The sequence below is a fragment of the Echinops telfairi genome, unplaced genomic scaffold (genome assembly GCF_000313985.2).
Source record: "Echinops telfairi isolate 266 unplaced genomic scaffold, ASM31398v2 ScPeMD7_3533;HRSCAF=4204_0, whole genome shotgun sequence".
Lineage (NCBI taxonomy): Eukaryota > Metazoa > Chordata > Mammalia > Afrosoricida > Tenrecidae > Echinops > Echinops telfairi.
In genome coordinates, this window is record NW_022107431.1 from 12,911,991 (window position 1) to 12,931,178 (window position 19,188).

Below are 19,188 nucleotides of genomic sequence, written 5' to 3' on the forward strand. Positions count from 1 at the left end.
CCCGTGGCCTTTCAGACAGCACACGGTAGGCCCTGTCCTTTCAAATGCACAGATGAAGACCCCAGGGGACCCAGGGACCAAGTCTGGTGGTGCCAAGGCACCAATTCTGGTTTCCTAGCCCCAGGTCCAGAACGCTGTCCACTCTGCAAATACCTGCAAGGTGACCGGGCCTCCTCAGAGATACATCTCCCTTGTCCACTAGCAGAGGAAGTCTGAACCCAAATCATTGCTCAGGGACAATGGTGCATCTCTCTCTCTCTCTCTCTCTCTCTCTCTCTCTCTCTCTCTCTCTCTCTCTCTCTCATTGAAAGAGGAATTAGATAAGCTGCATCACCTGGTTTCATTCAAAGAAAAATACAACCACAATCGCATTAATCGATTGGCTACCAGCTGTGCACTGGTGACAGATAAGTAATATTTCATTTGGACTTTTAACAAAGGCATCTTGCAGCCCCAAAGATCGCAGAATGACGCAGGACACTCAAAGAAGGATTCGTCGGTGGATCCTGGCAGAGGGGGCAGGAGGGAACCGTCAGGCTACCCGCCTCAGACATGCCAGCTCTTCGAAGCAATCCAGGTGAAAACGTCAAAGGTTAAGCTCTCAATAAGCGAGCGGGAATTGAATATCAGATGCTCGTTACCATGTCCAAACCGTGGCCTCAAAACGCTCACGGCGCCGGCCGGTCCCTTCCTCTGCCTGGGACAGATGGTCGGACGGACGGTCGGACGGAGGGACGGACAAGTTACAGAGGAGGCGGGACAGAACTGTGAAGAGCACAGTACCCGCTTGCCAGGCTGCGAGTTTCCAGATCCCTAACGCACTCTGTCCTAGCAACACGCCGCCTACATACGGCAAAAATAAGCACTGCTAAACGGGCGGTAGGTAATTACATAACCTGCTTCCCCAAAGCCAAGACAGGATTTCATCAGAAATAAGGCAGAGGGGCAAAACCCGGCTTCCCGTCCCTGAGACCACCGGGTGTTGCCTCGGCCGCCTTCTTCTTCTACCCACAGCCCCCTGGAGGAAGTCTGTGCTGGGATGCCCCAGGAAATCCTAGGGAACACAGCCTCCCTCCTTCCTGGTGGGCCACGAAGAGGGAATAGCTGCGCTTCTTTACACCTCTGCACACACCGCTATGTTCCCAATGAGCAGAACCAGCGCGAAAGGTCGAAGCGTTTCATACAAACACACCTGGCCCGCCTGGAAAGGGGAAAGGCAGATGCTGGCAATGGCAAATTTACAACGGGTCCCCAGTAAGAAGTTTCTTCCTCTGAGCGGTGAAGCATGCTTACGGGTTCCCGTGAGAATTCTTTCTGGAAAGAAAAGCCTCTCTTTTCTCGGGCATGACAACCCGTGCATCTTTAGAGCCAGAGCAACTTTCCAGAAGCGAGAATAAAACCCAGCGAGCATCCACCATGCCATGCAGCCCCGCCACCCGAGCCCCGGTTCACTTACTGGCTTCACTTGCAAAGGCCAAGTTCACAGCCACCTGCCCCCTCTGGGGAGAGAGTGCTGCCTCCGGTCCTCCAGCAGGCACGAGAGGGCAGTCGGTCCTCTCAAGCTCATCCCAAGGCGGCGGAGCAATCCCCAGCCGTGCCTCCAAGTTGCCTTAGCAAAGACGTCCTACCACCAATCCATCTCTCTCTCCGCTCAGACCAAAGAGGGATCAGGTGGTGGCACTCAGCCCGGAGAGGGCAGGCCCACAGGCTGCCCTCCTCTTCAGAGCCAGCTCCAACACAGGCAGCCCTTCTGTGCCCACAGCTGAGCACACCTCAAGCTCCCAGAACCACCCCAGCGCGCGCGCGCGCCACCCCCTCCCGCAAAGAGAAACTGTTTATGGCTTTAAACTCCAAAGGAAGGATTACAGTAGTGCATGCTAATTGCTAACAATGCGGAGAGGGGGCTGGGGGTGGGGGGATTCCTCGCCCAGGAGAGGCTGGCAGGGTCATACAAAGAGCTGTGACAGTAATAGGTACCCTCGAAGAGAAAGAAGGCAATCAATTATGAGCCATTTGCAGAAATTGCGGGGCTGTCAAAAGCCCTAGTTACAGCTGTGTTTCAGCGAGTAGGGCTGCGTTACACTGTCAAGGGGTGGGGGGTGGGTGGGGTGGGGGTAGGGGGTGATGCCTTCAACTCGATTCCAGAGTAGTTAGTTGTTAGTCAAACATCCCACCAGCCCAAGCGCAACCAGGGTCTGGGCTGAAGAGACTGCAGGGAGCTCCAGGACACAGAGGAAGACCCGCCACCGAGGGCACCCTGATTGCCACCCTGAACGATGCCCCCAGCACATAGCTGCACACTTTGAAAACAGGGTGGTGGCAAGGAAAGCCCACAGTGGGCATTAGGGTTGAGGGGTGCGCTAGCTCCCCAGGTTCTGACCAACCCACGAGGCTGTGTACCCACCATGCGGCATCCTGCAGAACAGTCATGAACAGAGTCTCCATACTGGCCCATCCATTGTGACAAGGTGCTTCTACAAGGCAATGGTGTGTGTGTGGGGTGGGGTGGGGGGGTGGGGGTGTCCACAGGCAGTGACTCTCTGCACTTCTGAGACAGTTTTCTTATGAACCTATAATAGTTCTAAGGAACCCTGATGGCATCGTGGACTACGCCTTGGGCTGCTAACTGCAAGTCCTGCAGTTCGAAATCCCCAGGTTCAACACAGGAGCAAGATGAGGCTTGCAGTTCGACTCTGTCCTATGGAGTCTCTATGAGTCAGAAAATGACTCGATGGCAGTGAGTTTGCTGGTTTGTTGTAAACCATTTTACTGGGTGTTAAAACAGATACCATACCATTGCATAGTTCAACCACATCAAGCGGTATTGTACAAAGGCTACCACAATCCGTTTCAAAACATTCCTTTCCTTCTTGAACTCCTTGGCATCAGCTCCCTTTTACTGCATCCCCCCACCACCACCGTTCCCAGAAACCCTTATTCTACTTGCTGTCCCCATAGGTTCATCAAGTCTGGGTTTCATAGACTGAAAAAAAGAAACACGTATGACGAAAATCCAAGAGGGTCACCCAAGGACAAAACTCATCTGAGATGAACCCCAATATGAACAAGCCAACAAACAAAATACAGAAAATGTTGAAAACCAGATTAGGCCTAACGTGCCACTAACTAGGCTTTCACCGTTCAAGTCTGTCTTGATAACGGTTCTAAAAGGAAAAAACCCACTGCCTTGAGTCAATTCTGAGGCATACCTACTCTGTATAGGGATTCCAAGGATGTAAACTTTTATAGGAGCAGATGGCCTCATTTTTTCCCCTGCGGAGCAGGGGATGGGTTTGAACCACTCACCTTGTGGTTAGCAGCCCAGCGCTTTCTCAAGAGAGCCACCAGCACACCCCGAAACTACAAGATTACGTTTTACTTGCAGGCATAACCTACTGCTTCTGGCTGAGCCCCAATGGAGCAGCTGTTACGCAGGCGACTTTAAACTGGAACAAGCGATGGGAACCGGCGCGCCACTCGGCAGAAGAAAGAAGAGGTTGCCTGCGCCTGTAAAGATCCACAGTCTTGGAACGCCTGTGGGGCAGTCCCGCCCTGTCCCGTAGAGTCACCCTAAGTCGGAATCCACTTGAATCCACCTGATGGTAAAAGGTTTAGGTTTGATTGCTTGGTTGGTTCTGTTCTTAACACTCTGGAAGTTAAAAGGAACATGGGGGCGTGGAAGGGGTGGGGTGGGGATGAATACAGAAAGGAAAAAAAAAATCTTTAAAGAATTCCTTACATTTTAAACCTTTATTTTTACTAATATCTACCACAGTTAGCACTGAAGGGGGCCACCTCAGATTTTTTTAAATTTACTGAAATCAACAAGGTGTAGCCAATTCTCATCCTATTTGAAAAGATCAGGTGACAATGATTGTAGATTCTGGAGCACATTGACCCTATGCATTGCCCAGCAGAATGGGCTCCGTGTTGTTTTCCATGACTGATTTTTCAGAAACAGATCACCAGGACTTTCTGCTGAGGTGCCTGTAGACGGGCACAAACCTCCACCCTTTGGGTTCAAGCAGTTCAGCACAGTAATCACTGGGACTCTACCAAATGGTATTGTCTGCCTACAGGGACAGGGAATTTCTTAATGCACCCCTTTAGCCTAAATCTCTAACTCCTCCTAAATGACTTTCCCCACATGGGTCTGGTGAGAAGGTGAGGGAAGATATGGAGACACTTCACCCGTGAGTAGATGTGAAGAGGATTCCCGGAGTGCCATGCTGCTGTGAGTAAAATGAGCCCACTGAGAAGCAAGAGGAGGCTCTCATCAGCAGCCAGAGCCAGGAGTGGATAGTCTGTTCGCTGGCCCGAGACCCCTGTGCCAGGAACCTCCTGGATGCAGAAGGCAGCTGTCCCATCAGAAGAACGGCAGCAGCAGAACCAAGAGCCCGAGCATGGGCCAGAGGGATGGACTTCCTGACCCACAGAGCAAGCAGAGCGGGGTGTTTTTGTGCAAGAGGCTGGCTTATACAGAGGGCTGCCCTGGGCCCTTGATTCAGGGAGTTGGGACAGCTGACCCCACAGGGCTGGAACTGAGTGCCTCCAGTTGAGGCTTACAGCAGAGTGGTCTGCCCCACACCCCCTTTTAAAATCATTTTATTGGGGGATCATACAACTCTTACTACAATTCATACATACATCTATTTTGTCAAGCACATTTGTTTGTTTGTTGCCATCATCCTTCTCAAAACATTTGCTTTCTACTTGAGCCCTTGGTATCAGCTCCTCCCCCACCCTCCCTCCCTCCCTCCCAAACCCTTGATAATTTAGAAATTATTATTTTTTCATGTCTTACACTGTCTGATGTCTCCCTTCACCCTAGGAAGGGGGTTATATGTAGATCGTTGTGATTGGTTCCCCTTTTCTCCCCAACTGTCCCCTTACCCTCCTGGTATCACTACTCTCATTATTAGTCCTGAGGGGTTTATCTGTCCTGGATTCCCTGTGTTTCCAGCTCTTATCTGTACCAGTGTACATCCTCTGGTCTAGCTGGATTTTTAAGGTAAAATTGGGATCATGATAGTGGGGGTGGGGGGTGAGGGTGGGAAGCATTGAAGAACTAGAGGAAAGTTGTATGTTTCATCGGTGCTACACTGCACCCTGTCTGGCTCGTCTCCTCTCCGCAACCTTTCTGTAAGGGGATGTCCAGTTGGGCTTTGGGTCTCCACTCTGCACTCCCCCTCATTCATAATGATATGATTTTTTGTTCTTTCATGCCTGATACCACTAACCTATCCAAGGGGGGGGCGTTGTTTTTATCTCCCCAGGGAAAGAGGGACCATATTTCAACCCGGTGCTCCAAGACATGAATGCAACATACCGGCATGAAGCAGGGAACCGATAAGAGAGGTCTAAGGGGCCGGCCCCAATCCCAACTACATGGACAACCCCGCTCCCCTCCCTCCCCACAGAAGAATTCACTTCGGAGGACAGCACTGAAGCTTCAGCTCAGGGAGAGGTACATATCTGATCAGAGCACACAGGAGCAAATGAAGGGGGAGGAAGAGAGAGTGGAGCACATCCTGGCCCACCAAGCCCTGAGGACGATATACCTGCTCAGAGCAGCCAAAGAACAGAGAGGACCATAGGGCCGGCGCCACTATAAGAAATGACATCCCTCCCTGACCCATAGCCCTACAGGGGACAACACTGGAGACAGCCAGGCAAAACACTAAGGATATGCAACAGTTCAGCAAGGGGAACAGAATAACGAAGTCCCCAGGGAACACCAAAAATAGACTTTGGGGCCAAGGTGTGGCACCCCATCAGACTCCACCAGAAAATACTCCTAAAGGTCAACAAACAGACCTTGAACTATTTACAGGATTTTCTTTTCTTTTCTTTTTTGTCATTTTTTTTTTTGCTGTTATTTTCTTTTCTTGCTTTGTTATGCTCTGTCTTGTTTCTGTGCATAATATTATAGACTCTGCAGGTCTATCTAGATAAGATAAGCAGGATAAACAATCTGGGGGAGAAAAAGTGGGACTGACGGTTCCAGGAACATGGGAGAGAGGGAGTCAGGGGAAAGGAAGTGGGCGTTAACCAACCCAGGGACAAGGGAACAAGTGATCCAAAATTGATAGCAAGGAGGGTGTAGGAGGCCTGGTAGGGCTTAATCAAGGGCAATTTAACCTAGAGGAAGCATTGAAATCCAAATGAAGGCTAAACATGATAGTGGGACAAGAGGAAAGTTAAGGGAAATAGAGAAAAGAACTAGGAGGCAAAGGGCATTTATAGAGGTCTAAATACAGGCATGTACATATGTAAATATATTTATATATGATGATGGAGAAATAGCTCTATGTGCATATATTTATAGGTCTAGTATTAAGGTAGCAGATGGACATTGGGCCTCCACTCAAGTACTCCCTCAATGCAAGAATACTTTGTTCTATTAAACTGGCATTCCATGATGCTCACCTTCCCAACAGGATCATCAAAGACAAAGTGGGTGCATAAGCAAATGTGGTAAAGAAAGCTGATGGTGCTCGGCTATCAAAAGGGGTCTTAAAGGCTTGAAGATAAACAAGCGGCCATCTAGCTCAGAAGCAACAAAGCCCACATGGAAGAAGCACACCAACCTGTGTGATCATGAGGTGTGGACAGAATCAGGTATCAGGCATCAAAGAACATCACTGGGAATGAGGAGGAGCGCCCCTTTGAGAATTTTCTAGCAGACCTGCAAGACTTCGTAACATGTCCTTATCAACAACTATCCTGAGCATTTCTCACTGGCAAGACGACTTGTTAACTTCCTTAATAAACCCCTTGATCATGACTGTTGTCTGAGTCTGGTGTAGCCATTGCAGGGGATATTAGAACACACTGAGGTAAAACACAGAATATTAATTAAGACAACACCACGGAGCCACTGAGTTAAGATGGACTCATAACAGCCCTGTAGGACAAAGTAGAATTGTCCCATAGTGCTTTCTAGATTTAATCTTTATGAGAGCAGGTCACCAGGTCTCTCCTGCAGAGCAGCTGGTAGGCGCCAACTGTCAACCTCTCCCCATAGAAGCTGAGCACTTAATGACGGCTCCCATGGGGCCCATTAATATGCTAATATTCCTTTTCAATCCTTTTTGTTTCCTTCTGTGTCTTTGTTTGTATTACTGTTTGCTTTCTCCTCTCCGCATTTTAACAAATGAAAATTAAAGCTGAACTCGCCCTAATGTCAAGCTGAATTGCAATGATCTGATGCCCCAATGTCCATTTCATCAATGCCCCGCTTATCTTGAGAGGCATTATTAAGTCATAGAGTTGGACATGACAATAGGACTGTGGGGTTTTTTTTGCATCATTCACTTTATTGGATTTTAAAACGAATAAAAAAGATTGGGGGAGGGGAGAAAATTAAGTTTCCACCTTCAGAACTTTAATGTGCGCCTCAAGCTGATTCAAACAGGGAGGAAGCCATTCCCCTAATGGCATTAAGTGGTTTCCCACCAGCTGCCAACCTGTGATGCAGCCCCCACCCCAGGGCCCAGTGTCACGAGTCCTTCAGATGTGCTTGCCTTTTTAAAAACAATTAGGACAAAGCAATCACAACACATCTACTTGCTGGTCTAAAAACCATGGCTTCAAAAGACAAGTGAAGACTAAGATACAGCCACTCGTCTCTACTTGTCCAGAGCAATAAAGCTGAAGGGCATCCAAGACTCAGGGAAGAAGCTAGTTTACAGAATCCATGACCTCATTACCCCAGACCAGAAGAATTAGATGGTGCCCAGCTATCACCACTGACCCTCCTCAGCAGTGTCATGTTGGATGGATCTTGAGAAAAATGTAGAATGGAACTCAAGTCCTTAAAAAGCCCAGCTTTACTGGACCAAGTCCCCAAGACACTCTCCCTGAGGAGCTCTATCAATCTTAAGCCGAAACCAGCCATTGAGGCGACCTTTAAGTACAATAACAGATTGACTCACAAAAACTAAGAATATCACCTGTGAGTACTGTGCTCCTTAATAAAAAATCTAGTTATGACCAAAAAGACAACACTTACTTCTAAGAAAAAGGGAGAAAATTAAGCTGAGCAGTTGGGGAGGGGGAGCTGGGTGACTGGAAATGGAACAAGCAGAAGGGAACGCGTGGGAATGGCCATTCGTGAAGAACAGGCCAACAGCAGCCGACCCCATCTGCCGTGTAACCTTTCACCGAAGACAAACCAGAAAAGTGGGTGAAGGGAGACGTCGGACCGTGTAAGACATGACAAAATAATAATAATTTCTAAATTATCATGGGTTCGTGAGGGAAGGGGGGTGTGGAGGGAGGGGGAAAATGAAGAGCTGATACTAAGGGCTCAAGTAGAAAGAAAATGTTTTGAGACTGATGAGGGCAACGAATATACAAATGTGCTTAACAAAATGGATCGATGGGTTGTGATGAGTCATACAAGCCCCCAATACAATGATTAAAAAAGAAAGAAAATGAATGAATGAATGTTAGTTAAACTATTGGGCTCCCCTAGGGAAATTACCTACCAGAAATGGAGCAGAGGAGTAGTCTAAAGAACTGAAGGACTTAGTTCAGTAAACGAGAGGGGACTGCACCGTGGGGTGATTCCCAGACCAGTGGACGGGGTGGGCATTTCTTTTCTCTGAGGAATGGAGAAGGAAGACAAGGGGCCAGGGAGGAGGTGCGTCACTTTGAGGACTAAGGTATGCCTGACCCCAAATTCAACTCACTGCCATCGAGTCAGTTCCAACACACAGTGACACTATACGATAGAGTGGAACTGCCCCTGTGGGTTTCAGAGACTGTCAATCTTTAAGAGAGTAGAAAGCCTCCTCTTTCTCCTGGAGAGGAGCAGGTAGTTTCAAACTGCTGACCTTGTGGTGAGCAGCCCAAGTTATAACCCATTCCACCACCAGCGCTGCTTGGGAAGTACCATGGACTCCAAGAAGAAGAAACAGCTCTGACTTGGAAGAGGTCTGCTCATTAGAGGCCAGGAGTGGCAAGACGTGGTGTCACACACTTGGACATGTTATCCGTAGAGAATGCCATCATGCTTGGCAAAGTGGAAGGTTATCCAAAAGGAAGGAAGACCTTCAACAAGAGGGACTGATCCAGGGGTTGCAGGGATGGGCTCAAACCCAACAAGGGTGGTGGAGCAGGCACAGGAAGGACCTGACACGGTTCTGCTCTGTTGGGTGTGGAGTGGCTGTGAGTGAGAATCAATGCCAAGACCCCGAACAACCACCAGGTCTGCACGGATCAGAGTCAACGCCGTGACGGTTGCTATTCTAGGGGTGCCTGGCTCCTGCAGATGGTTAACATGTCTGCTGCTTACTGAGGGTTGGGTGGTTCAAGTCCACCCAGGGGCATCTTGGAAGTCAGGCCAGGCAATCTACTTCTGAAAAGCAATCACTGAAAACTCAATGGACACAAGTCCACTCTGAGATGCAGCGGGTCGCCGTCAGTTGGGATCAGCTGAAGCTCTACTGGTGTTGGCGCTAGGCAGCGAAAGAAGACGATGGGGGAGAACGGCGAGGATGGAGGAGCGGGCGCCAGCAGTCCCCTGCATCCCCGTGGAAATCGAGCCCCTCATCTCAGGGTGGATGTGACCATCATCAGAAGGGTACCCCAAGGCTGACCCCCAGGCAGTATTCACCTAAACCCCAGCGGCTGTGGTCCTGTGAGGAGTTTTCTTTAAATGCAAGTACCGATCGCATCCCCAGTTTCTTCAACTCTTATTTCACATGCAAGACCAGAGCAAGAAGTCTCCGACAGGGATCGTTTCAAAATAAGCTCGCAGCCGGGTGTGCATGAAAATAGCTCCTGTCAGTCGCAAGGCTTCAGCAAGGCAGGCTGACTCTGCTCTGACTTGGAAGAGAAACGCAGGGAGCAGGGCACAGCGGGGAGAGCAGCAGCATCCTCGGGGTGACACCAGAGCGCGCATCAAGGCCGCTAAGTCAAAGCAGGGAGAACAAAGCCACCTGCCCTCCGAGTGGGGGTGTCTGGGTCCCATCAGTGGCACGCAGATTGCACGAAGGAGGTGCTGGGTCAGGGTTCCAGTTAGGCCTTCAAAATGATCGATGGAAGAGGACACTGTTGTATTTAAGAGGTGGTGGGGTCGTACTGACTGCGGGGGACACCAGGAGAGGTGCCTCGTCTTTTTCTACACCTGGAGGTCAGGGGAAGAGTCCCTACCGGCTAGCCCCTGGTGTGAGGCCTGGGGCAGCAACTTACCCTGAAGGTCTGCTCCATCTTCTCCCTGTGCGGAACCTGGTCCAGGGTGCCATCCGTCTGGCTCCTCTTCAGACCCGTGGGGATGTCCGGGACATTGCTGAAATCTGCATGAGAAGTGACAAAAGCGTCCTGAGTGTGGCTGCTCCCAGAGCACAGGAAGGCCTGGTTTAAAGGTTGCCATCGAGAATAAGCCCGGAGTGGGGCTGGCAGGGGGTGTGTGCCCCGTGGCTGTGCAGTCGATCCTGACTCCCGGCAGAACTGTCATCGTTCCCGAGACAGGTTTCCCTATTGCTCATTTCCCTGTCGCTGCGAGATGGGTTCAAATCACCCACCTTTAGGCTTGCAGTCATGCACAAAGTTTGTGCCCCTGCGAGACGAGACTTGCACTCAAACCCTAAGGCAGTAGACAGCTAACCCTCTTGAGTGACGCCTCGCCCTCCCTCCCCCCACCATCCCCAGTGTGTCACCTGCAGTGGCTTGCATGTGGCTAGGATGCCCCAGGAGCATTCGGGCAGCACAAATGACGCCGTGCTCAACTACGAGTCGGAAGGTTGGCAGTTCAAACCCACCCGCAGGCACCTGGGAAGACTGGCCGTACAATCTGCAGTGGAAAGATGACAGCCCCAAAAGGCCTCTGGGGCAGCTCCACCCTGCACACAGAAGGCCGGTCACCATGGGTTGGAAGCAACCCCACAGCAGCTCACAGGGACAACAGCGTGGCGAGGCACCTCAGTCCAGACACCAGCCGGGTCATCCAGATGGACAGCTCTCAAAGGGAGGCTAGCCGCTAAGGCAGGCTAGGACAAAAGGCCTGGTGATTTACTTCCAAAGATGAGCCCGTGAACCCCGAAGGACCCCTATGGGTCTGTCACAACAGACTTGTCCAGCAGAGTGATGGAGGCTCGCCCCACGTCCAGGTTGAGAGGCATACAGAACACACACACAGGGGCTGTGGCAGCAGGCAGGCGGGAGCCAATCAACCATGGTAGAGATGGGGCAGGGCCAGGGCTCTCTGCTGTCTGTTGGACGGGGGGTCACCACGAGTCATAGCAGACTCAGTGACAACAGTGTCATTTGGTGTGAAAGAACACCAAGCTTGCAAAATGGAAAAACAACATCTTCTACTTTGAACGTTGGTCAAAACAGGGTAAGTCACACAAGGACTTCAATCTCCCATCACTTTCCCACTGAGGTGCAAACTAGACTGCATCAAGAATCCAACAGGTCCCAAGAAGAAAATGTTTTGGAAATGATGATGTACAAAGACGCTTGATACAATCGATGTACGGAATGTTCTAAGAGCTGCAAGACACATACCCCCTGCAATAAAATGATTTTTAAAAAAGAAAAAAAATCCAACAGGGGAGGCCATGGCTGGTACATCCCTGCTTGGGGCCTCGGTGAGGGCAAATGGCCTGGGGCACCCTTGAAAACCAGGGATGTCCTTTCGTACATTCTCGGTGCAGGTCACAGCTTGCTCATCAAAAAGCACAATTCTCTAATGTAAGTGTCCAAAAGAAACGGCATGCCTCTTTAATGTTCAGAGAGACCCAAAACTCACTACTGTCAAGTCCATTCTCATTGACAGCAACCCCACAGGACAGGGTGGAACTGCCCCCTTGGGTTTCCGAGACTGTAACTCTGGATGGAAGTAGAAAGCCGGAGGTTTTTGAACAGTCTAATGCATAACCAACTAAACCCACAAGGGCTCCTGAACTTGAATTGCAAAAAGGTTAAGAAATAATATTACAGGTCATAAAAATGTACGGTTTTCCAGCTGACACCTACAACCACATTCCATCCTTCATGATCCTCTCCATCAGCTCACAGAAGAACAAATTCAGGACAGCTGGGAAGACCAACCTCGGTCAAATAGCTTTTAATCCTGATCCTTGTATTGACCGGCTCAACTAAGGTGATACCAGGTCGCCTTCTAACCCAGGAAGCAAAATGAGACGTCACCGACTGTCTACCTGTCTGAGGCCGAAAAAGGTATGGAGGCAGTTGTGCTTGCACGGAATTGCTGACAACAAAACTGGCCAGTAGGATGGGAGCAAGGAGAATGACCTCCAGGAGAATTCTGGAAGCTTTGGGAGTCCTGGGGAGTCGAGGGATCTCATGGATAGGGATGCTGTCACCTAACACAAGTTGCTTTCAATCCTGATCACTAATTTCTACACACGCCCATGCTTCTAACCCAGAGGGCACCCTGCAGGCCACCCCTCCTGGTCGACAGGATTCTGAAGCTCCCATTTCTTCATCCTCTGGTCTTTTCCAAGACCCTTCTAGAGAAGGGTCCATCCTAATCACAATGGCACGTCACTGGCACTGGATACCATTCCCTTAGATGAGGCCGTGTTGATCATGAGAGCAGGAGCTGTTGGTGGAGCACCTGTAAGTAGCCGTGTCAGGTGGGCACACTTGGGCTAGCCTCTCCCAGGCTGCACCAGTCTATGCATCAGCAGGCCAACTGCACGGGAGGTAAGATCCGACTCCAGGCTGGGACATGATCTACTCCCACTGTTCAGCTTCCTGGTCCCCATGTCTGATGTGGACACACATGGTTCCTGTCTTGGTTCCCACTGTGATGGGCGTAAATACACGTGACTCCCCATCCGTCCAGTGGTTTCCCATGGCAGCGAGTTCCCAGGCACTGCGCTCGATCAATCGATGCTGAGGTTGCAGAGATGAAGGGGATCCTGCTTCTGGTAAGGTCTTAGCATCTGGGGGTGGGGGGTGGGGGCTAGGGGCAAGCAGAGGAGATCAGACAGCACGATAAACATCCAGGTGAGGACCGAGCAGAAATGCCAAGAAGCAGCACTCTCTCTGGAGCCACAAAAGACTGGACAGAAGGGAGGCAAGTTGCTAAATCACAGGGGTCTCAGTTCACCTTTGAAGCTAAAGATGCCAGAGCATGGTGGTGAGGGGCAGGGGCCAGGGCTGGGAAGCAGCCAGAAGACCAGGTGACAGGGAGGGAGAAAGGATGCTGTGTGGGGAGAAAATTGTTGGAGGGCAAGATCTGAGCAGAGCAGCAGGCCCTGGAGTCAGTGTCTCCCCACAGGTATGAGGTGCACAGCAATGAGGAGTGATCCAAGCTGTTAATGCGTTCGGCTGCTAACTATAAGGCTCAGGTTCACTTCGACCCAGAGGCTCCGCAAAACAAAGGCCTGGTGACCTGTGTTGTTCGGTCCATCGAGTCGCTTCTGCTACACAGCCACCCCATGCACAACAGAACGGAACACAGCTGGGCCCTGTGCCACCCTCATAATGGTCCCAAGGCTTGAGCCCGTTGTTGCAGCCACAGTGTCCTTGAGTCTTGTTGAGGGTCTTGGTCATTTTCACTGTCCCTCCACTTTACCAAGCATGATGTCCTTCTCCAGGGACTCTCCTGACATGTCCAAAGCCCATGAGATGAAGTGTCACCAGCCTTGCTCTTCAGGAGAACTCCAGAAGTCCTTCTTCCAAGAAAGACTGATCTGTCCTTTTGGCCCGACGTGGTTCTTTCTATAGTCTTCTCTAGCACCAAGTACACTGATTCCTCTTCGGTCTTCCTTAGTCAGTGTCCAACTGGCACAGCCGTGTGAGGCAGTTATGGCCTGGGTCAGGCACACCTGAGTCACCTTAAAGTCACATCCTTGCCTTGCGACCTTTAAGGAGGTCTTAGGCAGCAGATGTCCCCAGTAGAATGCATCCTTCGATCTCTTGCCTGCTTCTTCCTGAGCACGGACTGCAGCTCTAAGCATGACAACATCCTTGCCAGCTTCCCTCCTTTTCTCCATGTGTCATGGGGTTACCTGTTGGTGCAATTGTGAGGATTTGGGGATTTCTACATTGAGTTGTCATCCAGGCTGCAAGCAAGGTTATGTCATCTGCATATGGCAGGTGATTAGTAAGCCTTCCTCCAATCCTGACACCACACTCCTCTTCATATAGTGTAGTTTCTCTGATGATTTGCTCAACAGACAGACTGAATAAGTATGGCGTCAAGATACAACCCTGACACACCCCTTTCCTGATTTTAAACCCTGCAGTGCCCCCTTGTTCTGTTTGCACAACTGCCTCTTGATCCACGTGCAAGTTCCTCGTGAGCACATTGAAGGGTTCTGGAAGCCCCAGTCTTCTCAAGGCTACCCATAGTTTGCTATGGTCCGCAGAGTCGAATGCCTTGGGCACAGTCAATGAAATGCAAGTAAACATCTTTCTGCTACGCTCTGCTTCAAGCCAAGATCCATCTGACATCAGCAATGATATCCCCAATGCCACATCCTTTTCTGGATCTGGCCTGAACCTCTGTCAAGCTCCCTGTCAACGTACTCTACAATCAATGTTGGATGACCTACTTCTTAAAAACCCACCAGTGACAACCCTGTGGGGCACCCACTCTATTCAGACAGATCTGGGGTGGCCAGGAGTCCAAACTCACCCCGTGGGGCCACTGGGATCCTACAAAAGGATGACAGGGAGGTGAGGAGGTGGTCTTCCAGGGCTCTTCCCGACTACGTACAGCAAAGACAGCTAACAGGATGCCGCCTGCAAACTGTGTTGTCATCGCCGGTCACTGAGTTGACCCGTTTCGCTGTGACCCGATGCAGGGCAGAGCAAACCAGACCAGACCACTGTGCTCCAAAGAGCGTTCACCAGCGGATCACCGGACCTATCCTCATCGTGGGTCTTACCCTGGAAGCTTCCATGATGCCTGTCACACGCATGCCTCCACTGGAGAGCTGTGTGTGTGCACGAGTCCAATGGCCGGGAATGGAGCCCGAGTCTCCCAGATGGACACCACTGGGCCGCCACTGCCCCTCCGAGGAGGCTCCTTGCTCGTCACACAGAGAGAGCGGTCAGAGAAGCAGAGTGGACGGGAAGCGTGATGCCCAGCAAGGAAATGGTATAAGACCAGTATTGCTGGGGCCCCGGCTCTGGCAGCCCTGCTACCGCCTTCACCTTGTAGGTGCACATCTTCAGTGTCTGCAGAGTCATTCACGCGAGTGCTGGGGACACACCCACACCAGTGGCGCAGTGATGAACGTGGGGTGCAAAGGACACAGGGTACCTGACTCTGGGATTCCTGAGTCCTCTGGTTCATGGTCAAGGGGGTGTTGAGATGTTTTGGGAAAAATAGAATATTTTTTTAAAATGGTTATTTTCCCACAAACTCTTTGAAGACCCCTTGTGTGGTTACAAAACTCTTGAGCTTCGATGCTGGAAACCCCTGGACTCCCTTGTGCTTCTCTCCAGGGAGGGCCTCACTCAGCTCCAGTGAGAGCGGAGTCCGGGTGAAGCTCAGGAACTGGTCATTGTTGTCAAACCCAGCCCTGCTCAGGGTGCAAACCCACACCGGATACATGCCCTGCAGGGTGTGCAACATACCCAGGGTATACCCCCCAAGGTACACATACTTCGAGAGTATACACTCATGTGGGGTACATACTCCCCTCCCCCAGGGGACACACATCCAGGATTTACCCCCACCCCCCAGAGTATATATCACACCCTGGGTACACACACTTCCAGGGCACATCTTTCCCATTTACACCCTCCAGGGTACACCTTCCCTAGGTAGGGTACATGCCCCTGAGGTACACAAATACCCAGGATACACCCCTTCCAGAGTACATATACTTCCAGCATACACCCCCCCCCCACCAAGATACAATCCCTGCCTAGGGTACATGCCCCCCAGAGTACAAACCCTGCCCCAGGGTATACTACCCCATGCACACACCCCACTGGGTACAAGGTCTCTCCCCCAGGGGTGGGCCACCCCACCCCCTTGAATAGACTGCTCTGTTCAGAATGGCTGAGGTCCCCACATCGCTCTCAGCACTCCCGAAAGAGCCCTTGGGTGTGACTTGGGTCTGCTCTGCAGGTGAGTCAGGCAGATGGGGCAGAGTCCGGCTCTAGAGCGGGACCCCAGGGATGGAGCAGCAGCAGCTCTGCCCAGTCATGGAGATCGCAGGCCGCCACCCCGCTGCACGCACACACCACACAGGGAGAGACAGAGTTCATCTGCTGCTTCCGTTTCCTACTGCCGGGACACTGGGACGGTCACTGCCTGGGCCAACAGAGCTCACGGGTCTGCAGCTGCTAGCTGGCTCTAGTCCACCAGGACCTGCAGCCGAGGAGAGCACCTGGTGCCCCACTAGAAGGGAAGGAGGGCGGCTGGGGAGAGTCGGCCGGTGAAATGCTAATGCTTGTTTACAATGTGCATCTCCAACAGGCACCGAGCTGACATCCTGTTCTGGGTGCCCAGGCCTATGTATAGACCACATCCATGCCACCCACGTCCTGCGCACCAGCTGCTGATGGGAGTAAAGAGGCACCACCACCCGCTCCACACAGGCTTCGAACTGGTTCTTCCCAGTTCCCTCATGGTCCAGGGAGGGGGATCAGAACAGACCCGGATACTTCATTTAACACTTAGCTGAAATGGAAGGACACCAGAAAGGGGGGCATGACAGCTTGAAACCTTGCCAGACGCTTCATCTCCTTCTTAGGAAGCGAGGGCAGGGTGTACCTGGCACAGAAACCGAATCTCTTGACCCACAGAGTTGGAAACAGCGATGCCCGGCTCAGACAGGGTGGGCAACTGCACCAGCTCACAGTGTCGTTCCCTCTCCTCAGTCCCGCCAAGAGTCCATCTCCCACATCACACTCACGCCCATCCAGTCACTGACGACTCCCGCAGGACCCTATAGGACAGAGCAGAACTGCCCCTGTAGGTTTCCCGACGGTCACATTTGCAGAAAGCATCACAGGCAGCCTCGTCTTTCTCCTGTGGAGTGGCTGGTGGATTTCAACCGCCAACCTTGCTGGTGTTAGCAGCCTAACGTGTAACACACTCCACTGCCAGAGCTGCCCCATCTTGAACTACATCAGACTCTTATAAAGGCTCTTGCGAGTCTCACACCCCATGTTCTCTGTTCCCATGTTTGTTCCTTATCACCCCTATTTTTAACATCCGGGTCTGTTCTGGTTTATCACTGCGGGCCCTGACTGAACCAGTTCGAAGCCCTCCACTTCAGAAAGACACTGCCAGCTCAGAAGGCATCCTCCTCTGGAAGCCTCTGCCAGGGGCCGTCCCCGGCACCCAATAGCAGCCTGTGCGCCCTGCACCGCAGAGCTCAGATGCTCAGCCTCGCTTCAGCAGTCTCCAGCCACGCGGATGTAAACAATGAGAAACAACAAAATTACACATTCAAATCGGGGAGCTATGACCGTCTGGTAGAGATGCCCTTTTGTCCTTCTAGTCTTAGTCCTTGTTGTTGTTGTGAGATGGGTTCTGACCCATCGTGGCCCTGTGCACGACAGGAGGAAACACTGCCCGGTCCTGCACCAGCCTCACCACCATCCCGAGACTTGAGCCCATCGGTGCAGCCATTGAGTCAGTCCATCTCGGGCCAGCAACGGGAAAAGCCACATGTTGAGCTCAGCCAGCAGTGGGCCCCACAGAGCAGCTGGGTGAAGAAGGCCGCAGCGTTCCGAGTCCTGGTCTTCATCCTATATTGGACCTACTCCTTTGCCCTACCCCCGGCCCCCATTCAGGTGGGTGCCGAGCCCCGCATCCCAGAGGCACCAGGCACACACGGCAGGCAGCCCCTTCAGCAGAGCCCCAACCCAGCTCTCTTTCCCCTCCGATCACCAGGCTGCGGGAAGTCAGCAGACTCCTGGCTCCCAGGCAGGCCCGGGGGAACGTGAGCCTTGAGGTAGAGGACACCTGGCAATTCCGTTCCTTCCTGCACAATGTGTCAGGATATGGCCCGCGAATGCCACTGTCAGCCAAAGAGCTGGCAACCCCCAATCTTCGACAATTAAAGGGCAAAACCTGTGTGGAAGTAACATCCTGGGTAGAGCCGTAAAAATAGACACGTCGGGAAGCGCATAAGTTCAGACATCGCGCCCACACGGCGAGTTTCTCTTGACATCACTTCCACATCCACTTCCCATGCGGTGGATGTGTGTGCCATTTCTTCCCCCCACGGCATAAGAAGCCCCAGCATTTCCAGGTGCCATCTCTGATATGCACAAGGGGGCTGCAAGGGGGCGGGACTGACTCTTTAGAGGAGAAGACACGGGGACTCTGGGGAGAGAGTGGGGAACGCTTCCACCAGGGAGCCAGCTGCTCTCCAGCCCTTCCCAACAAGGCCACCCCATAAATCAGGGGAGAGCTGAGCTCTGGAGGGGTGGTGGGGTAGAGTCAGATCACCAGGCCTTTCTTCGAAGGCACTCTCCTCCCGCGGGCTCGAATCCCCCACGTTACAGTTCATAGCTGCACGCATCACCAGGGGCGCTCGCTCCGTCTGACCCTCCCAGGCAGTCATCCAGCTGGCGCTTCCATCTTCTCTGTCCAGAGGACCCGGCAGGTGGCCCAAGGGCAGATAACAAGGATCTTCCAATCGCCAGGTACCCCCTCGCCAAAGGTAGGGCTCCAGAAGGCCCCAGGGACCCCGCCAGCTCCCCCCGCTCTGTGGCCGGCGGCGGCTGACTTCTGTGTCATCCTTTTCCTATCTCAGAGGCGACTGACGGACCACATGGCTGACACTAGTCCCTGGAGACTCTGGACATGTTGTGAAGAGAGACCAGTCCCTGGAGAAGGCCATCACGTGGCGAACTGGAGGGGCAGCGGAAAAAGAGGAAGAGGCCCTTGATGAGCTGCAGTGACCCAGTGGCTGTAACGAGAGGATCAGACGAAGAACAACTGGGAAGATGATGCAGGACAAGGGGGGGGGTGTCCTCCTTCTATTGGACACGGGGTTACTATTGGGTCACAAACTACTGGACAACAGCGATCCTATTTATCTAACACAGCAAAGCAAACCGATTTCCTGATGGGATTATCACCACAGGTACCCACAGGTGCTAAGTGTGTGTATGTGTACACTAGCCAGCACAGAGACCCCAAAGACAGGAAGGCAGGCCACTAGTTTTAAGAAGACGAGTGATGGATATGGAAAAAAATTAATTTATAAATTATCAAGGGTTCATGAG

General features: G+C 51.9%; 1 protein-coding gene across 2 annotated transcripts in view; it reads right to left on the reverse strand.

Moving 5' to 3' along the window:
- TIAM2 (TIAM Rac1 associated GEF 2) overlaps positions 1–19,188 on the reverse strand; it is a 150,391-nt gene that overhangs the window by 42,593 nt on the left and 88,610 nt on the right. The window contains exon 13 of one of the 2 annotated variants that reach the window (XM_045294337.1): positions 10,201–10,304. In XM_045294337.1, the coding sequence (XP_045150272.1) occupies positions 10,201–10,304 (104 nt within the window). Of the gene's footprint in view, positions 1–1,456; positions 1,744–10,200; positions 10,305–19,188 lie in introns of those variants that run through there. The other variant, XM_045294338.1, reaches the window with a different exon arrangement.